Source organism: Talpa occidentalis, unplaced genomic scaffold, assembly GCF_014898055.3.
Source record: "Talpa occidentalis isolate TD23 unplaced genomic scaffold, MPIMG_talOcc4v2.1 talOcc4.5, whole genome shotgun sequence".
Taxonomy (NCBI): domain Eukaryota; kingdom Metazoa; phylum Chordata; class Mammalia; order Eulipotyphla; family Talpidae; genus Talpa; species Talpa occidentalis.
The window spans coordinates 50,025,251-50,047,118 of record NW_023604861.1 but is presented as its reverse complement, the minus strand read 5'-3'; the positions used below and the strand labels follow the sequence as shown (position 1 = coordinate 50,047,118).

General features: G+C 37.5%; 1 protein-coding gene across 3 annotated transcripts in view; it reads right to left on the bottom strand.

Annotated features, from left to right (window-relative positions):
• The window catches only part of FRY (FRY microtubule binding protein), a 386,045-nt gene that overhangs the window by 79,230 nt on the left and 284,947 nt on the right, over window positions 1-21,868 (bottom strand). For all 3 annotated transcript variants that reach the window (XM_054701594.1, XM_054701593.1, XM_037527137.2), the window contains 7 exons: window positions 17,906-18,060; window positions 9,681-9,780; window positions 9,199-9,370; window positions 3,436-3,692; window positions 2,689-2,835; window positions 1,443-1,611; window positions 433-523 (listed from right to left, as the gene is read on the bottom strand). In XM_054701594.1, coding sequence (XP_054557569.1) covers window positions 433-523; window positions 1,443-1,611; window positions 2,689-2,835; window positions 3,436-3,692; window positions 9,199-9,370; window positions 9,681-9,780; window positions 17,906-18,060 — 1,091 coding nt within the window. The remainder of the gene's footprint in view (window positions 1-432; window positions 524-1,442; window positions 1,612-2,688; window positions 2,836-3,435; window positions 3,693-9,198; window positions 9,371-9,680; window positions 9,781-17,905; window positions 18,061-21,868) is intronic.

Below are 21,868 nucleotides of genomic sequence, written 5' to 3'. Positions count from 1 at the left end.
GTTAAAAACAGAGAAAGATATGTGTGCATACGTGTGTTGCTGTGTGTGATTTATGAAACCCTACATATTTTTATTGATGTTTTTGTTTATTTGTTTATTTATTTCTTTTTCTTTTTAAAGATTTATTTTTATTTATGGAAGAACTGGGATACAGGCCAGAGGCACGGGAGGGTGAGAGAATTCACCAGAGACAGAGTGGGGAGCAGAACAGGCAGACGACTGATAACACAGCAGCAGGCAAGACAGACAAGGTCTGCCGCACCATGTGGGCATCTCCCTGGCCGGCCGGGAATAGAACCCACGCTGAAGAGTCTGTGGACAGCTTCACAGCACAGCACCCAACCTGCTGCGCCACCGGGGAGGCCCTATTGATGTCTTTGTTTAGACTACTGCTGAAGGTTATAAAGTATGAAGCCAAATTTATGCACCAACCTCTCATCAGATTCTTTTAATATCTTGTTCTCCTCAGCATCTGGGAAACTGTCCTGGCCAGCAACCACGGTATTGCTGCTGGAAGTTGTTCCTGTAGATAGGATTTGAAGAAAGACATGTAGGGAAAAAATGCACATGATGGGGTCAAGCTCAAGCCTAAGTAATTCCAGGAAAGGATATCCTATAAAATCCTATCTTTGAAAGATTACCTTACATCTTCTGTACAATCTCAGACATTCTAAACAAACTTCTAAGACACTACCACTGAAATGGGAGAATTCCAGACATCTGTTAGGGTTAGACAATTCCTTGATTGTCTAATAAAGTGAGGCTACAGCATTCTTGAAACCCCTTCTTCCTGGTCTCTTAGCCAATGAGTTTATTTGTAGTGGCCCTGCTGCTTTAGCTTTTTGGATATAGGAGTTATTAAACCAATGTTAGCGAAGCAAGTCCAAGTACCTAGAGCTTGTGCTCCATAGGTTACTGTTTCTCTGCAAGAGCACTGCTCTGGCAGCAGGATGCAGAGCAGACAGAGGGCAGGGTAGATGAGGGAGGAGAGAGACTTGAAGGCAATTACAGTATTAGGTAAATCAAAGGGAAGCCGGCTTCAAGGAACTTGAGGAGGACGATATATATTTAAAAAAAAGATGCATAAAGGCATATCAAAGTGATAACACTGCTGGAGAGATGGATGATAATTCCTGGGAGATTAGCCAAGGGAATCTCACTGATTCATGAAGAAGGGTAAAGTGACTGTAGTGTCTTCCTGGGATCAGCCTAAATGAAAAAGTCGTGTGGCACACGAGTACTGGGTCACAGACTATTGGTCATTCTTAAAAAAATTATTTCATCAATCTGATAATGCCTTAAGGGTTTCACTCTTCTTGAGCTATCTCTTAAATGAATATACAGGCAGGAATAAGAAAAAACAACCCCCTATTCATATCAGTGCTTTGTATGAAGGGGAACTCAAAGATCCAGGACCCCTGTGCCGGGCTGCCCATCCCTACCAGAGGCTGCAGCCGAGGCCTTGCTACTGGCTGCAAAGCGGTAGAAGGGTGGGTTGTCACAGTGCTGGACAATGGGGTTCACCGGCTCTGTCTGCTGCAGCTCAAAGAGCAGCTCTTCCATGGTTTGAATGGTGTTATTACGGCACAAGTATATCGCCACCTTTTTAATCTGTGAAGAAAAACAGAATGATAGCCTGTTGACAGCAAAGATGGTAATTTATTCATTTAGAGAAATGTGTCATCCCCAGGAGCTCTTCTCCTACTAGCTCATCTTCGTGCTCCCGCAGGATGAACCAAGTATTTGGATTATAATTCATCTCTCTACATATGCATGGCTGATAGGAGTGTGTTGTTAAAGGTCTTCTCTCTTCTGATGGTTGAGTTTAGGAAAGTTACTTTGGGGGCACAAGAATTCTATCTAAACTGAAAACTTGCCATCTAAGGTCTTATCTTCAGAAAGCATTTTATTTATAAGAACCAGGGGAGAAATGCTAGCTATTTTCGTTTAAAAAGAAATTCAGCCCCCTGCTATTTTTTTCTCCCCTAGAAACAAATGAGTTTTATATGTTTGTATGGTTTTAAAATTTAAAAAATCACTCTGGATTGAAGTTCTACATTACTGAAAAGATGAAATGAGGCTATGAAACTCAAAACAGCAGACAGGCAGGCAGAAAACCTCTCAGAAAAACAACCAGCACACAAATGTCAAGTGAACCAGGATTTTAAAAATATTGTCATTTTGTTGATTATATCACCTTTGAATACAAACACTAAATATTGGGCATTCAGAAGTTCTAGCTGCTCATTTCTCTCTTCTACCACCTAAATTTGATGCAAAAACACTGAATACTTTACACTTTTATTCTGTTTTAAGACATCAAGGTGTATACATGAAATATTTTCGTTTTTAATAATAAGATGCTTTACCTAGTTTCTCATCAATGGGTCTAATGTTTCTAAAAGGCAGCTTTTGGTAATTATTAGAAAAATATCCATCCCTTAACCCACAGGTTTGTGTGTCTACAGCTTAGAAAGGGGATGACAGAGGTCTCACTAGGACTTTGCAGCTTCTCAGGGGGCAGAAGAGAAGTTTTATGTAATATCTAGGTGAGTACATAGGAGATTGGTGGAACTGACAAAATTTGACAGGTGTTTCACTTGGAACAAAGAGCACGTTCTGACTTGCAGATTGCAAGTGAAAACACCAACAGAAGTAAAGACTCCAGAAGGTCCAAGGGACACTTACATAGGGCAAAAGAACTGTGTCACTGCTGACCCCACACAAACTGATCAGGAACTGCAAGGTGATCCTCAGATTGTTGCTCCATTTCTCATTGTTGGCTAAAGCATTCCAAGCATTTTCCATTTCTGGTCCAGGAACTTCATCTCCATACTATAACAAATGAAATAAAAACCAGCTCAGAAGACATGTAGGAAAACGTAAGGATGCAAAATGTTTGACTAAAAGTGGCTTTAAGGTTCACGGCCATGCCAAAATCATAAGAAGGGGGAAACATGGCCATTTATCAAAAGATGCCATTTTCAGCAATTTATGATACACAAATCTGTAATGCACAATACTTAACCATGTGATTAAAAAATGAAGTTCCTTATTTCTATTTTCATTATTAAAAAAAAAAACTGTGTCAAAACACATGTAACATGAAGTTTACCATCTCAACCATTTTTAAGTTTACAGTTCAGAGGCATTAAGTACACTTATACTGCTGTGCAACCAATACCACCACCCATGCCCTCTTCATGTGGTTTTTTTTTTTTCTAAATTTATTTATTTCCCCCCATTGTTGTTCATTTTTTGTACAGTATTTGGAATCTCCCCTCAGGTGTAATCCCTGTAGTTCTTCCACCACCATATCACCTGTGAACTATCACCATATTTCATTTTCCCTGGGTTTGTAGCATGGATTTATTAATTCAGGGTTTTCCCAGATGGCTGAGCCATGTTATTGAGGCGCATGTCCTCTGAGATTACCTTGGCCGTCATGTACATGAGATTGTTCAGGACCAGAGATGTAGCTTCGGGGGAGCCCCAGCCATTCCCTTTCAGCCCGTGAGACGTGGTCGCTTCTCCCTCCCGGTCCTTGACTTCATCCTCCGGGCTGTTGGGGCTGGATCCTGGGAGGAGCAGCCTGCTGTCCACCAGCTCGATATTGTGCAGCCAGGGCAGCAGGTAGGTGAGCATGATCTGACGTCCATTTGGGTGTGTTGTAGGGAACCTCTGGCTGACTTCTAAAAGAATGGCAGTGACAGCAGTATGTTAGCCCACCAAAATAATCTAAAATATTAATATCAATTTGCAGACTGGACAGTGCCTTCAGTTTACAAAGCATTTTTGTATACTCCTCAAGGCCAAGCGTCATAAAACCAAGGCTGTCCACATCTGGTGCTCTGTGGAAAAATGTGAGAGCTTTGTAGAGAAAAGTGAGGAAAGCACAGGCTTGATTAAAGTGGATGAATTCAAATCCATTGCCAACGGAAGAGCAAATTAGAGTGGACAAAGTGGGGACCTTGGGGTCAGAGCACATGATTGGACTCTAGTTCCACCCCATGCTAACTGCATAAGACTTGGGGTTTGTTCTTTAACCTCCTTGTTTCTCACATTCCCCTACACGTAAAATGGGGCCAGTAGGGTCCCACATGGGGCAACCTCCAGGATTAAAATATACAATCATAATGTATATAATATGCTCAGCACTGTACCTGTTATCCATCAGGCTCTGAAACTGTGGATTAGGATATTATAACAATTAATGTAATCTTTCCAATATGACAATATATTACAATGTATCTTGGGTGAAATATAAGCTGTTAAAAAGTAAGGTATGAATCCTCAGGAGGAACAAATGCACCGCATGGACTCATATTGTGGCATCTAACTAAAAACTGCCAACTGTGCAGAAGGTATGCTCAATGGAGTGCTTCCTTTTATGAAATAAATGAATCAAAAGGGTGAAGCTGTGTGCCCAGCCCAGTCATTTCACCACTACCTTGAGAGGATTTTTGCATTGTTTTACTACCAGCAGCATTTAATTTTATGATATGAATAAATATACTTTCTATCAAAATAAAAGCACAGCTTTTTGTAGATGCCACAAGCTCTGAAGTAACATCCTATTTCTGATACCTAGAGAAGAAATGGTTTTATCTAAGGAAATCAGGAAGCCTGGCCTGATGCCCTTGTTATTACCCAGCGTGGCATGCACTCTCATTTAGAGAGTCCATGGCTGATAAATAATAGAACAACACAGATGCCAAGAATTAGACCAAGATAATCCACTGGATCCCCAAAGAGCTTTAATTGATTTGGCCCTTTTCCTAAAATTACAATTGCAATTTTTTATTTTTGAAGAAAAAGTATATATTTAATTCTGTGCCAAAGCAATCAGACAGCAATCAGTGTTAAGCATTCTATTTAATGTAGGGCAAAATTTAAGAAATTATGTAACTTCTAAGTTATTCAGAACCTTATAAAATCAGAACGCTCATTTATTCCAACGTACTTGATCTAATCTAGGAGTAAGACACTGTGCTCGGCACTGTGGAGCCAGCAAAGATTGAAGATTTAGTTCCTGTGCCTGAGGAGGTGGCTCTGAGAAAGTCGTGCAGACAGATAACTCGGGGGGCAAGGTCGAAAGAGACAAACAATATATCACAGGTGCAAACGGCACTGTGGGGGTTTAGTGGAGGAAAACGCCTTCTGGTTATATCAATTCAGAGCATTTTTATAGCCAAAAAACCCCAAACAATTTAAACTCCTTTAGAAAGGATTGGAATTTTGGTGAGGAAAAGACCTTTCTAATCAGAGGGAGAAGCGCTATGATCACCTGACATCTTTTTAACAAGGGCAGGTAGTAACAATCTATAACAATCTATGGACTTTTGAGCCATTATCACCTCCCAACATTTTACATAATTTACTTATTTATGATGCTTATTACATCCTGTCTGTCAGACAAGGTCTGAGAGGGGGCCCTTGATGAAGGCTTGGACTATAGAGGTGTTTTTGAAGAGAATAGAGGAGGAAAAAAAGCCACACATATGTCAACAACTGCTCCATTCATTCCTCCAAAAATAAATAAAATGTGAGACAGTGTCAGTAGTCCTGCCTTATCCATGGTTTTGCTTTTTGTGGTTTCAGTCACCCACAGTCAGACAAAGTCCAAAAATATTGTGTTTAATAAGATATTTTGAGAGAGAGATCACATTCACATAACTTTTATTATAGTATGTTATTATAATTGTTTGATTTTATTAGTTATTCTTGTTAATTTCTTACTGTGCTGAATTGTTAATTAGGTTTGTATGCATAGAAAAAAACAGTTATATGTTGGTTTAGGTGCTAGCTATGGCTTGAGGAAGCAACAGGGGGTCTTGGAACTTATCTCTCACAAGTAAGTGGGAGGGATTATGTTTTCAGCTGCCTTGGGAGGGACCTAACCAACCTGACTGGCTTCTTTTCAAGTAATGAGGTCATCAAAAATGATAGGCAATAAAAATCTCACCACAGGGTTTTTAATAGTAAGACAGTAAAAACAAGAGCTGAGAATACATTAAAACCTCTTTTCTTCTGTATTATTTTAAAAAAGTCATCACGCATAAGGCAAAGTAGGCAGATGGTCAATTCTTGAGGAAAACATAAGTTGAATCTGCTTGAAACTCATTACATGAGCTTCTTTTCTTTTCAGACTTGTACTGGCTTTCTCCTCCCTTCCGGTCCTGTCAGCCTCTCCACAACAGTAGCTACTCCCTCTCAGTTAATAAACATCCTCAGATCTCACTCATCCTCCACTCTGCATGTTGCTGTAGCTCCATCCTCTTTTATTTTTTTTATTTCTCAGCCAAGCCACTGTGATCTGGCTTCTGCCGTTACATCTCCATGGAAACTATTAATAGTTACCAATGAATTGTGAAATACAGAGCATCATTTTTAGACTTTGTCTGCTGGGAGTTTTCTGCTCTACTCGTAACTGTGGATTATTCATCCTCCCTTCTAAATCCTCTTTTCTCTGAAGAAGTCAAACTATCACTATTTGCAGATGATATGATAATATACATAGAGAGCCCCAAAAACTCTACAGAAAAACTAATTCAACTCATCAATCAGTTCAATAAAGTGGCAGGATACAAAATCAACATGCAAAAATCAGTAGCCTTCCTATACACAAACAATAAATCTGAAGAAGAAGAAATAAAAAAAATCCATCCCTTTTATTATCAAAACCAAAAAAATCAAATACTTGGGAATAAATCTAACAAAAGAGGTAAAGGACCTATACAAAGAAAACTATAAAGGACCTATACAAAGAAAACTATAAAGCACTGTTAAAAGAAATAGAAGAAGACACAAGGAAATGGAAAGACATCCCCTGCTCATGGATTGGAAGAATAAACATTATTAAAATGGCTATCCTACCAAAAGTAATATACAGATTCAATGTTATTCCAATAAAAATTTCAATGTCATTCTTCAAAGAAATAGAACAATTATTGATGAAATTCATATGGAATCACCAAAACCCCCGAATAGCCAAAGCTCTCATGAAAAAAAAAAAAAAAAGAAGGGAACGGAACATCACACTCCCAGACTTCAAACTGTACTACAAAGCCATAATCATCAAAACTGCATGGTATTGGAACAAGAACAGACACACAGACCAATGGAATCAAATAGAAAATCCAGAAATAAACCCACAGATTTATGGTCAACTAATCTTTGACAAAGGAGCAAAGAATATGCATTGGAGCAAAGAAAGTCTGTTCAATAAATGGCGCTGGGAAAACTGGGTCGCTACATGCAAAAGAATGAAGCTTGACTACTACCTCACACCATGTACAAAAACCAACTCAAAATGGATTAAAAAACTAGACATAAGACCTGAAACCATAAAATACATAGAAGGAAATATAGGTGAAACACTACGTGATATGCAACTCAAAGACATCTTTACAGATACATCACCCAAAGCAGTGATAGTGAAGGCAAAGATAAATAGCTGGGACTACATCAAATTAAAGAGCTTCTGCACAGCAAAAGAGACAATAACAAAAACAAAGAGAAACCCCACTGACTGGGAGAACATTTTTGCACACAACACTAATGATAAAGGACTGATCACAGAAATCTACAAAGAGCTGATGAGACTCAGCAAAAACAAAGAAAATAATCCAGTCAAAAAATGGGCAGAAGAGCTAAAAAGAAACTTCTCTGAAGAGGAAATGCAAATGGCCAACAGGCATATGAAAAAATGTTCAACATCACATGTAATCAGGGAAATGCAAATCAAAACTACAATGAGATACCATCTTACACCAGTGAGAATGGCACATATTAAAAAAACTAGCAACAACAAATGTTGGCGAGGTTGTGGAGAAAAAGGAACTCTCCTGTACTGTTGGTAGGAGTGCCAACTGGTCCAACCACTGTGGAGAGCTGTGTGGAGATTTCTGGACCTACTAAACATTAATTCATTTTAATCCTCCCACCCAGAAGGCATTATTACTGTAGGTAAGGAAATAAGTTTAGAGTTCTGTGACTTGCCCAAGGTCAGACAGCTAGTGAGCGGTAATTTTAGGGGTGAACCTGGCCTGGTTTATTCTAGCGTCTCATTTTCAACCACTATACTACATCACTCAAGGGGTTGTAAAGATGAAGAAGTGAAATAGATATAAAGTGACTAGCATAGAGCCAATCAAGTATCAGCCACTCAACAAGTGGAAGCTGTTGTTAGTGATCATTTTTTGGGATGACTGGGCAGCTAAGCCTGAGTTGGGAAATGGTGAACATATTTCATTTTGCACAGCAGATGGATTACAGGGCGGAAAATGGATTGCAAGCTGGAGGGACTGCAGAGGATGTAGTTGGAAAAGGAGATAATGAATTCAAGAGACCAGTGTCAGTCTCTAGGCAAAGTGTTATATGAAATTAGGCTAAGATTTAACTGGTAAATACAATTCTTTAAAAATTTAAAAATAAATTTTCACAAAAACTATTCATTTAGACTACCCATAAAGATTTACCAAAAAAACCCAAAAACCTCAACTACCTAATTATGTAGCAAGACACAAACTACAAAACATCAGCCCCACTGAGTGATTTGCAGTAATTTGTATGAGAAGGTATGTCACCCATATTTAATTTCTTTGGGTAATTATATATATATATACACACACACACACACACACACACACACATTGTATGAAATATGTAAGATCTAAACACCGTTGCATTTGTCCTCTATTTATAAATGCACTGTTTTATATAAAAAAAACTTTTTTTACATTTAAAGATATTCTAGACTTTTTTAAAATTAAAAAAAAAAAATTATTTATTTATACAAGAGCTGGGATATAGGCCAGAGGCACGGGAGCGTGAGAGGATTCACCAGAGACAGAGCGGGGAGCAGAATAGGCAGATGGACCGAAAGCACTGCTGAGGGGAGCAGCGGGCATGACAGGAGAGGTCTGCTGTGCCATTTGGGTATCTCCCTGGCTGACCGGGAATCGAACCCGTGCTGCAGAAGCTGCAGACAGCTTCGCAGCGCTGCACTCAACCTAATGCACCACCAGGGAGGACCTAGACTTTACTTTTATATGTAAGTGGACTTAGTCCACAGCAATTTTGAGGTGCAAATTTAACATCAATAATTTTGACTGTTAAATTACACTAGCATTTAAAAAGGGAGATTATTTAGAGCAGAAATGATCACACAGGTCATCATGGAATCACACACTGTACCTGAGAAGAGTGGGAGAGTGAGCTCAGGGTACATCCTGGCCAGTTCACATGACAAGAGGGCTAGAGACACGCTGTAGAGGGGCGGCAGTGGGCCATGTGTCCCATAGAGAATGCTGCCAGGTCTTTGCTCGGCTACTTTCTTTGAATATACAAAAAGCTTTGCTTCAAGGATCTATAAAGAGGCAGGAAATTAAGAGATGATATGAAAAAACATTGGCTGTTCATTTCAGGAGCATTTGTCTTTTATCAAGTCTCATAGCAACAAAACTAGTGAATGTTTATTTTAATACAGCATTAGAGGTAAAGCATCAGTTCATTCCTATATTTACAGAAGATCTTGAAATTGTTTTCTCACTCTTCATACCCACCAAAGATATGCAGAAATAAAGAAATTCATATCAGTTAGTAGCAAGCCAGTGGTCAGCTACCATTTCTATTTCCTGTACCAAAGGATACAAGTTTCTGTGAGTAAAGGTACATGCCTGCATGAGCTGCATGGAGATTTCATAAATCTCTCTGTTGGTGTCAGAGGCCTTGAACAGCACAAGGTTTAACAAGGTCACTATGTCGAAGGGGTAGTTCCTAAAAAACAGCAATGACAACAACATAGTTTGTAAGATAACCTAATAATCATGATAAATCATAACCTCTCAAAATTCTAGATTCACATCAACCCGTCAGAGGACTACTAGTGGCAGTCCCATCCCATCTGGCAACTTATTTTTTTTTTTTTTTGCCTTATACTTTTGCTATTTATTGGCAGATGAAGGGAAACAGCTCTCTTTTTATTTTATTTTATTTTTCTTTATTGATGTAACGTTGATTTACAACACTGTGGGTGATTTAGGGGAAAAAGTTCCCATGTCCTCAGATGTATGTTATCACACCACCCCACCATCAAAACACCCACAGTCCTTTACTCCAGGCCATTGGGTCCCCTACACCCATTGTCTCCACACCCTCCTTCCCTCCCCATCGAAGTGCTCTTAATTCCACAGCCATATTTCCAGGGTTTGTTTTGGTTTAGTTCTATCAGTTCTTTTTTTTTTCTCTATATTTCCCACGATTTTTGTTTAAAATTGAATATTGCCATGCCAGGATAAACAAACACACAGTACATATCTGATACAAATGATGTTAATGAAAGATATTGTAACAGAAAACCAAAGGTAAGTGGAAAGGACAGAAGACAATATATTTCAATTTCTCAGTTGCTCACTGACTTAAAATTTTCATTCAATCATGTAAATATATTTGGCCAGGAACAACTGCCAAGCACTGACAATATTAAGTTAGTCAGCCTGGTGCTCCCCTCCCCCGTCCCCCACCACTCTAACCCCACATGTGCTGCCCTCCCCCCTCCCTGAGGCCCCTGAGGTTTGCAGTTTAGTTGGGGAGACTAGTCATACAGTGCAGTGATGACGAGTGTCGATGGTATGCCACACAGTCCCACTGGGGAACACCTGGGCCAGACTTAGGGTGAGGAAAAGACTTCCTAAAGACCAAACAAGTAAACTGTGCCTTCAAGCACTAGGAGACATTAGCTAAGTCCTGGGGGGTAGTATCGGGAGGGCAAAAACAGCATTTTGAAATATGAGAAGAATGAAACTGCAAGACACGTTCTGGGAAAGGAGAGAATTTCTTTCTGTGTGAAAGAAAGAAAGAAGGACTAGAAGGAGATGGGGCTGGGGTGACAGGTGTGTTTCAGAAGATGACCAGCCTGTGGGCTTCATCCTAAAAGTTACGGCGATCCTTCAAGATTGGCAGGAGGGGAGTGAGGAATGATAATAGTTTTTGAACAATTAAACAATCACTCTGGTTGCTGTGTTGAGAATTGTTCATAGGGGTCAATTTTTGGAAGCTGTACAATACCTCAGGAGGGAATTGATGAGGGCTTAAATCAGGGCAGGGACAGTAGGGACGGAAAGGAAAGGATATATCTAAAAAATGCTCTGGAGATGAAACGAACAGGATTTGGTAACTGACCGTATGTGAGGCATGGGGGCTAGGGAGAATAAGCTGTATGGCAATTAGAAGTATAATCCACACTTCCTTGCTATATAATACTATTTTTAAGATGACATCTTTTTAGTGTATGTGTTTTCTTAGTCTGTAGTGAAAAAGAAGTCATGGAGAGAAAACTACCAGTGAGATTACCAATTAGTGAAAGATCTATATGGAGAAGTGAGTGACGTCTGTTTTGAGGCAAAATCATAAAGCAGACGGTAGCTTGGAGGTGAAAAAACATGCCTCTTGCAAAAGAATGCCTTCATCGCTCTCCAGAAGAGAAGAGAAAACACAGGAAGGAGCACCTGGCACAGAGCTGCAATTCCTCCTTCATGGATGTGAAATGCTTGGGATGATGTAAAATCACCCATGTTTAGTCATGTGCAAATGGTAGCTTTGTGGCTTTGTATGCTGACTGCTCCACTGTCTGCCAGCCTATGGGGGTGTGTGTGGCATGGTGGGGGTAGGGGATAGGGGTGGTGGTGGGGGCGGGGGAAAGCAAGGCTGACAGAGGCTGCTCCTTCAGACAGAAGCAGCACTGACAGCATCCTGAGCGAGAAGAATGGGAAATCATCCCAATTAACACATTTTGGATAAAACCAAAAACATAATAATTAATTTTCCCGTGGGTTCCTTTTCTGACACTATATAATTACACTGTTAAGAATTTCTGTTTTAGAACAGATCCCTTTCCCCCTTCTAGAACACATGTCCATTCTATAGTAAGTGTAGTGAGAATTGGTTAAATATGAAAAAAGGTTTGTTTTCTGTTTTTTATTTTTGACATTACTCAAATTTAGTTTATATGACACTAGTAAAACATGAATATACTTTTGAAAATATTCAAAGCAACACATTGGGCTGGAGTATCTACTGTGAATATTGTTTACTCACATGGCTGGCAAGCTGGTACTAGCTGAAGGTATGTGTGTAGAATAAAATGTGGAAATGTCTCATCTCTTATCTCTCCCCCAATTATTGCTTCCTACCCTAGAAGCAATCACTAGCAACATTTAATATGTATTCAAGCCCTTTTATAAGTGTATATACAAAGGTGTACACAGGATTTAAATAAAAATGTGATTATACCCTTACATATATCATTTGAAGATTATCTTTTTCAGTGACTAATGAGGCTCACTTCAGTCTTCTAAAAAATTGGACCTCACTTTACAACAGGGACATACTACAAAGAACCACACTTGAGGGTTGTGCCACCCAGATCATCCTTTAAGGACTGAGGTATTTCTCCAACTAAGGTTTTGGGGGCTGATATCTGGCTGAATCCCTTTCTGGGGTTTAACTTTAGCTAAAGTTATCACATCCATGAGCAGCCAAGGTCAGGGCTGCTCCTGGCAGCAGTGCCACTAGTACTAAGATTTCCTTTCCTTTGCTCAATCTGACTTTATTCACTTCCGCATAGATGTTGATTCCAAGGGCACTTACTAATAATAAATTTCCTGCACTCAAACCTCCACCTCAGAGTAGGAATCCAACCTCTGACAAGTGGTCACAAACAATTGAAAGCTACTTTCATTTTTCACTAAGGTAATTCCACAAACACCAAACATGGTGTTTAGAACAGACTTCTAGAAGAGATCATGCAGGACAAACGGCACATTTAACCTTTTGATAGACACTGCCATCCAAGATGGTTTGACTAACTTACACTTCAAAATGATTACTTTTTTAAAAATTTTTTTCTTTGCTTTCTTTTAAAATTTTTACATTGTTGTTCATTTTTAAAAAATATTTGCTTCTCTCTACCCCCTCAGGTGTAGTCCCCAGAGTTTCCTTCACCAATGCACCCGAGCACCATCACCTCAGTCCCCTGTGCTCCTCCCTCCATCAAAATGATTACTTTTTAGAACTTTTCTTTTTATGAACAAAAATTGCATGGGGCCTATTTAGATGGGAAACTGGGGAAAGTCCCCAAGTGATAATGGTGATGAGGATGATGATGAAGGTGGGTAACATTTATGTTATGATGGGTTTACTTTGTGCTAGGTCTTGTACCATGGTCTTTACCTAGATTTGTTACTTAATCTTTACAAGTCTGAAGCTTAGAAAATGTAAGTACTCGCCCAAGGTTATGTATAAGCAGTAAATCCTAGACTGTATCCTGATTTGCCTGACTCCAAATAATCCATGCTCTTATTCACAAGAGCTACTAACCTCCCCAACAGCCCTCAATAGTACATTTCATGGCCACTCTAATCTGGAATTACAAACTGCAGTATTTGGAAACAACCTTTCTAATTCTGTGCATGGAAAGGAAACCCTCTTCTGAGGCCCTGTAGCAGAGATGCCTTACCTACATCTCTGTCTCTGACACTAGGATTTAATATATATATATATTTAAATGTAAAAGAGCACTGGTAAATAGGGCTGTATATTTTGGAATTTAAAGCCAGGAAAGAGGTAGACAACGCCTCCCTCCTATATAGGATTATGTACCTGACTATGTAATTAGGGCATTCAATTAGTTGCTTAAGACTGAGCTATGTACTTTATGCGGACTAACATTGAGAGAAAGAACAGAGACACAGAAAATGAAAGAAAACCGGAGAAGGAAAAAAATGAATGAAAGCACAGACAAAATATCTGTATTTAGACGTTTAAAATAGGCTTAGATCCACTCATCTGTTTGGGGGGCATTTAGGTTCTTTCCCTATCTTGGTTATTGTAAATAGTGCTGTGATAAATATAGGAGTGCAGGCTTGCTTTTGAATTAGTGGTTTTGTGTTCTTTGGGTAGATTTCTAGGAGTGAAATAGGGACTATATTGGAGGGGAGAAATTTAATACTACACAAAAAATTAACAAAGATGTAAGAAAATAAGTAAATATAAAAAAAATTGTCAGAAAGGAAATCTTACACCTTTCAGTATTTAATTATTTATCAGGTTGGAAGGGTAACAGATATACATAGCCATGACCATACAGAATAGAAATCAAAGGATAAAATAAATACAAAAAGTACTATGATTCAGAAAGCAAAGAAGTAATTTTTTTTCAATCTGCAAAGGAGGAGACTTTGAAGAATTTGACCAATCTAGAGCTAAATGATAAAGCTTAGGTTAACTGAAGTTTCCTGAAGAGAATCAGACTTTAATAGTTAATAGAGAGGATTATTTCATAATTTTTCACTTTCAATTGCTAGTGAGTAATAATTGTATTTACAAGGTACAAACCATATGCTAGGCCCTAGATCAAGAGATTTGTTTCATTTAATCCTTATCATAATCCTATTCCTTACAAATGAGAAAGCATTGGTAGTAACTTGCTCAAGAGCACACAGTTCGATTGGTGGTGGGGATGGAAACGTAATTGAGGCCAAATGAGGCCACACATCACTGGTTAGGGGTGTGACTGCTATTTATGAATTAGAAGCTTCCCTATCTTCCTTGCTAATAGATGGGTACTATTTCTTTAAATGTGGCACACTTATTTCAAAGAATTCATGTTTGCTGGGTTTGATTTAAATTAGGAAAGATTTATAAAAAGTTAGTTTAAGGCAAACCAAACTTATAAAGATAATAAAAACCACCTCTAAAACTAAACACAACAAAATTCTTTAACAATTAAAGCTTTTATCTTATATAATTTTAAAATATTGAACAGATTTTAGTAGTATGTTGGAGGGTAAGGTTGCAAAAACAAAGGAATTCTAAAGTATTTTATTAAATAGGAAGAGAACTCTGCTGCATTAAGGCAGAGTTTGAAAATGGCTTATACTTTTAAAATAGAACATACTACTTACCTGATTTATAACCTTAGCAGCCTTTGGATCTCTTTGTTAATTTCCTTATCTGTTCTATACTGATGTATTTGAAGTTAGGGAGAAAGTTAATAAGGACACCTACAGATGCCAAATATTTATTTGAACAAATGCTACCTGGTAGGTTGGCTATTTTCCTATGTGCTTAATTATAATACTCAACTGCATTTGATAGCTTTCAATCAAATATGCATTTTGTGAAAAAAATTAAAATACTGCCAGTTTTACCATTATTACTTCTATTTTCACTTTCCCTTTCTGACTCCCTATCTCCCATTAGCATCAGAATTATATTAGTTATAGTTAGTTGTAGTTAACTGAGGGCCAGCAAAAGTTCTCAGTACAGACACATACACACACACACACCGAGCTCTTTACAGAAATGAAAGAAACCAAAAAAGAAAAATGTAGAGAATCATTTCCCCCCATTATACCAGATGGATATATGAATTGATATATGAACATGCAAAAATGGCTAATTTCTTACAAAGCTAAAGATAGAAAATTTTAAACAAAAGCATTTTAAAAATGTTCTTTTAGATATTTTAATGTCAATTGTAATTGGTTCCTTAAATAAATGAATCTACTTATAAACTGTCATATTCCTATAAAAATAAGTCCAGCATATGATCATTCCTATTTGAGAAAGAGTAATTATTTACTTTAAAAGGGCTCTTTGCTTTAGAAAATCACTTGTTATAGGAGTTATGTGCAGATAACTTGTTTGAGAAATTAAAAATACAATTCAGCTTATATATATCTTTTCAGGAACATAATATTTCACAAGAAAAGGCAGTTAGGTATTTTTTAGAAGTAAACTTCCTGAAAACAAATACAGCAAAAGCTAAAGCTCCAGAATTGCTATTTAAAAAAAAAGCAACAAAAACTACACTGAAAATGTAAGTGCAAAGATTGCTCAAATAAATCTGGAAGTTTGTTTAGGCTATAAAGACTGGGAATTTATGGGGGAAGATTGCAAATTTAGGCCACAGCTGAAAATATAAATTCTAAACATGTCCTGTGGTAAAAAATACAAGTTTTGTCCACTGTCTTGACAGAGAGGTCACAGCTATAACATTGGCTGGCCCTCTAACTTTCCTTCAGAATAGATGAGTATCAGGAACATAAAGTGATATGTAATATATGTGTAAGAAACCAAAAATTTAGGATGGTGTCTTAAAAAGCCTATTCTAAACATATGGGGTTTTATGTCCTAATATTTTTGTCACCGGCAATCACTGAAATTGAAATGTATTGCTAAATTCATAAAGCATTTATTTGTGCTGCAAAAAGAAAAAAAATACTTAGGTTTATTCAGAAGAATGTGGTATGATATTTTATGAAATAGCCATGTAGCGAAATAATAGTTCAAACCATGTTCACTGGGAGAAAGGTTGCTAAGAAAAGAAACTTTTATTATTAGTATTTTGTCAAAGCAATTGATGATGTAAGTCACAGATTTTTTTTTAAATGTTGAAATACCTGACAATAAAAAATAACAGTCTGTAGAAATAGACCTTTGCAAAAATGGTATTTTGTTGATATTCTATAGGCTTATTCTTTAGTAATGCTAAAATCAAGAAATAAAACAGTGGGAAATCAGTTTAGATTATATTCTTCTGCTGTAACCTTTATGGAGATTAAAGAATATAATAAAAATTCCACTTAATAAGATTAAAGAAAGCTTTAGATATGAAATGTTATCATCTATCTTTATAAAAGACAAATTTTTTAAAGAGAAACTTGTCTCTTTAAATAGCATTTTCATTTGGTGTTTATTGTCTTTTAAAATTCAGTTCTTATTAATTTAGAACCATAATAGGATGGAATTTAAAACTAATTCACTTTTATTCCCTTCATCTGGTAGCTCAAGAAAGCTATTTAAAATGCAGCATTTAATTAAAGTGGAAAATCAACAGTGTATATGAAACTTTTCAAAAATAAATTTGAGCTGTCTTCTCTCAATTTCTAATACATAAGCTCTTTCTTGGGAATAGCTTATACAATTTGGAGACTCTCCATTAACCCTTTCATTGTAACTATGATACTACTTTAATAAATTATAGTGTTGAGAGACTTCCCTCAATGACAAATTTATATAACCAAAGGCAGAGGTTTTAGAAGTGTGATCTATGGAACCCAGGACACTACATTTTGAACAAAGAAGATTTCATATTTTTAGGTTGTCTCCTGTATTTCCTTTGGTTTTAAAATGGCTGAAGAGATTACAATGACAGATGACTAGATAAAGAAGATATGACTGATACATGCACACACACTTACAAAATGAAATACCACTCAGCTATAAAAAGGATGAATTCTTGCCACTTGCAACAGCATGGATGGTACTGGAGAAGATTATGTTAAACACATCAAGTCAGGAGAAAGATAAATACTGGATGATTCCATTTAAAGGTGCAATATAATGTAACAAAACAAAGGAACAGACCAAAACTAAGTCAAAACAAACCCTAGAAATCTCACTGCAGAACTGATACTACTAGAGGAGTATGGCAGTAGGGTGCAAAGGGGAGAAGGTGTCCAATGGAGTATGGTGGAAGACTATTGGTACTTTGGTAATAGATGTGGTGTGGTGTCACACATCTGAAGGGGGTGTGAAACCACTCCCCTAAATCATAGTCAGTGTTATAAACTAAGGTTACATTAGTAAAAAATAATACAGTAAAAAAAAAGAACCTACTCTGGTAGTGACTGAGTATTATTGATGGAATAAGAAAAATTAATATAGTTACAAACTTAAAGGGAATACTTTTACCTGTTGGAGAAATGTAGTCATTTTATATTTTCAAAGAACTTACTCTGCTCAGATTGCAGATATCAGCTCTCAACTATTCAAATAATGATGAGTAATCTGAATTTTACTGTTACTGGCTAGTACCTTCTATTTAAAGGATTCATACCTGCTTCCACACACAGTTGCTATTGCTTTGAAGCAGCCAGATGCAAGCTGGTAAGAACCTGTGTAGCATCGATCAATTGCCCAATTAAAAAGATTTATTTGGTCAGGATTAAGTTCCAACAGCAAGACAACAACTTCACAACCAAGTTGATGAACCTGAATAGATGAAGAAAAGCAATTATTCATGTTTAATGAAAGATTATTCTAAAAAAGACACAAAACCAAGTTTAGCCAATATTAAATTGGGTAAAATAAAGGTGGAGGCTGAGGATTCATCCTGGTTAATTTTTATTCCACATATTCCTCTTTAAGAGTCACAAGTTACAGTGGAAATCTGGAAAGTACAAACTATATTTGACTCTATGCAAATTTGTCATCTCGGGTACACTCCTCGATTTTTATTTTTATTTTTTAAAGATTTTATTTATTTATACAGGAACTCGGGTACAGGTCAGAGGAGTGGGAGGGTGAGAGAATGCATCAGAGACAGAGCAGGGAGCATAACAGGCAGGTGGACCAAAGACACTGCTGAAGGGAGCAGCGGGCAAGGCAGGAGAGGCCTGCCACGCCATGTGGGTTTCTCCCTGGCCAGCTGGGAATCGAACCCGTGCTGCAGAGGCTAAGGACAGCCTCGTAGCATGGTGCTCAACCCACTATGCCACTGGGGAGGCCCCCTTCTCAATTTTTAAATTTGAAAATGTGGTGAAGACTTTGGCAAATCTTTTTTTCATTTAAAATATTTCTGAAAATACATGTATTTTGTTAAAATATTAAACATGCAAAATGATAGCCTTCGCAAAGTCTTTTAAGAAAAAATCAGAAGAAATATATTTATGAAGCTTAATTATTACTTTTAGTGTAAAGTTTAGCTGACAATCTTTTAAAAAGCAATAGAGTATCAATCAATTTTGCTTCATCAGGTAGACCACTCATGCTAGAGAGAATTGATATGATATTTTTTTTGTCTCCTGAAGCTTCTGTAACATTCATTTAGGAGAGCCTGGTTCCTGCAGACTAGATGACCCTCAGAAAGTCACATTTTTCTGTCTTCTCCTGAAGGTGCCAACTCTCTTGCCAGTTGCAAGGAGGTGAAGGAAAGATTCTGTTTGTTTTTTGCTACAGGGTGTGGGCTCAGATGGATAATATTCATATTGGATAGTCAATCATCAACCTTGTTATTCATAGGCTTAAGAAATTAGGTGCAGATAAAAGCTGATGATGCTGTTGCAAAGGACTTAAAAGTAATATTAGAGGGTTAGTTTGAAAGAAAATTAGCAAGTTCTTATTGTTCTTTGGAAATTTTAAAAAGTATAAAACATAGTATATTCACAAGCAAATGATGAGTTATCCTAACTGAACACACTAGTGTGGATACCACCAAGTAAAAAACTTGGGTGTGGGGGTTTACCCATACCACTGAAGTCCACAGTGCCAACCTCTTCATCACCAGCTTCTCCTCAAAATTTACCACCATCCTGACTTCCACTACCACTGAGTAGTTTAAGCTGTTTTGAATTCTATATAAATGGAATTTTATAGTATATGATTTTGTGTTTGTTTTCTATCCCTCAACTTACATTTGAATGTCATCTGCCTTCATCCAATTTCATTGTTGTGTAGTATTTTAATTCACCAGTATTCTACAATTTAGTTATTCACTTTACTAATGGTGAACATCTGGGTTGTTTCTGTTTTTTTATATCATAATGCTGTTTTGAACATTCTTGTACATGTCTTAAATTGCACACACTGGATATATATCTGAGAGAACCTGCTGGGCTACAAGTATGGTACATTCAACTGTAATAGATAATGCCAATTAGTTTTCCAAAGTGGTCTTTCTAATTTACACTTCAGAATGGATGAGAGTTCCTGTTGTTTCATTCCCTTATCAATACTTGGCATTGTCAGTATTTTTAAGTTTATTCTCTTTCATTCTACAATTTCTTCTTTCTCATTTCTGATATCATAATTTCTTTTCCTAATACATTGGCCAAAATCTTTAGTATAATGTTGATAGAAGTGTTACAAGTGGGCTTCCTAGGTCATTTTGGTCTCAGGGAGCACTTTCAATAGCTACTATTAAATACAGTATTTAATACAGGGTGTTTTTTAAAAAGACATCTTTTCAACTAAGGAAATTCTTCTCTGTTTTTAGTTTTGCTAGGATTTTGTCTCATGAATGAATATAGAATTCTAGCAAATGCTTTTTCTGCCTTTATTGAGATGATCATAGGATATTTCCTTAAGATTTTATTAACATTGTTAATATACTAATTGTGAGACATCTAGGGCAAAGATGGCAATGCATAAAGAAAACTAAACAGACAACTATACCCAGGACCCCCAAGAAGCACTTGCCAGAGCCTAAGAAGCCTGGAGAGATCCAAGAAATGCCCAAAGGGGAGAACGGCAGTTCCTCAACCCACCCTACAGGCAAGCTGATAAAGCGAGGAGACCAAGAAGCTGAAAAGGGGGAAGGTAGACCCCTGCCCCCACTGCTTCCGGGCTGATAAAACTCCACCCTGGGAGCACAGAAGGGGGAAGGATGTAGAAACTGCTGCCTGACAGATAAACTAACACCAACGGGCACTTGCACAGTCCAGTCCAGAAAGGGATGGAATAAGCAGCCTCCTGCACCCCCTTTAAGACAAGATTCTCTCATCTTGCCTCATGGTTGTTCTTCCCTGGAATCCGCCCACCTAGGACCTCTCCCCGGGCGTACACTCATTCATTCTCTAAGTAAACTTTGCTGTTGTTTCTGCTAGAGAAATGGTTTTGAAATTCTTTCATGGCCACAATCAAGGCCCAAGGAGCCCCCAAATCCAGGGACATCTAAAAACCTCAAAATCCAGAAACATATCAACAGACATTTGAATATTAAATCATCCACAGTTCTTGAATAACCTGATTTGATCGTGATCTTTGTAATCTTTGTAATGTATCATTGAATTCACTTCTCTAATATTTTGTTTAGTGTTGTTACATATATGCTCATGAATGAGACTGCCATTTAATTTTCTCAAGTCGATGTCAGATTTAGTATCAAAGTTATGCTGGTCTCATCAAAAGTGTTGCAATGTTTCTCCTTTTGATCTGTTTTTAAGAAATTGTATTGATTCAATGCAATTTGTTCCTTAAAAGAGTGGTTGAATTCATCAGTAAATTCATCTGGTCCTAAAGTTTTCTTTGCGAGAAGATTTCCAATTACATTTTTCTTTTCTTCTTGTATTTTCTGGAAATTTGTCAGTTTTATTGGTACAAAGATGTTCATATGTTCTCTTTTATTTTCAGTAATACAGCATCTGTAGGGGTGTTCCTTTACATTTTGGATGTTTGTTACACATGCTTTCTTCCTCTCCCTCCTTCTCCCCTTCTCTCTTTTTCTTGATCAGACTTGACATGGGCTTATTAATTTTACCAGTTTTTTAATAAATTCAATTTTTACTTAAATCACTATTTTTTTAAAAAAATATTTATTTATTTATACAAGCACTGGGTACAGTCAGAAGCGTGAGAGGGTGAGAGGATTCACCAGCGCCAGAGCAGGGAGCAGAGCAGGCAGACTGACGAAGTACACTGCTGAGGGGAGCAGCGGGTGGCAGGAGAGGTCTGCGTGCCATGTGAGACCCTTGTCTAGCGGCCAGGGATCAAACTGGTGCTGCAGAGGCTGCGGGCAGCTTTGCAACCCAGCGCTCAACCGCTGCGCCACCGGGGAGGCCCAATCACTATTTTTATTAATTTTTCTTCTTTCATTAGTTTTTTTCTTATCTCTGTTATTTCATTCATTGTACTTTTGACACACTATTGTTTTTCTAGCTTCTTGAGATGGGTGCTCAGTTCATTGATTATCAGCCTTTCTTTCTAATTTATGCATTGAAAACATTTCAATCGTAAGGCTTTATTTATAATCCACAAGTTTAGTATGTAGTATTTTCATTACTCTTCAATTAAATATTTAATA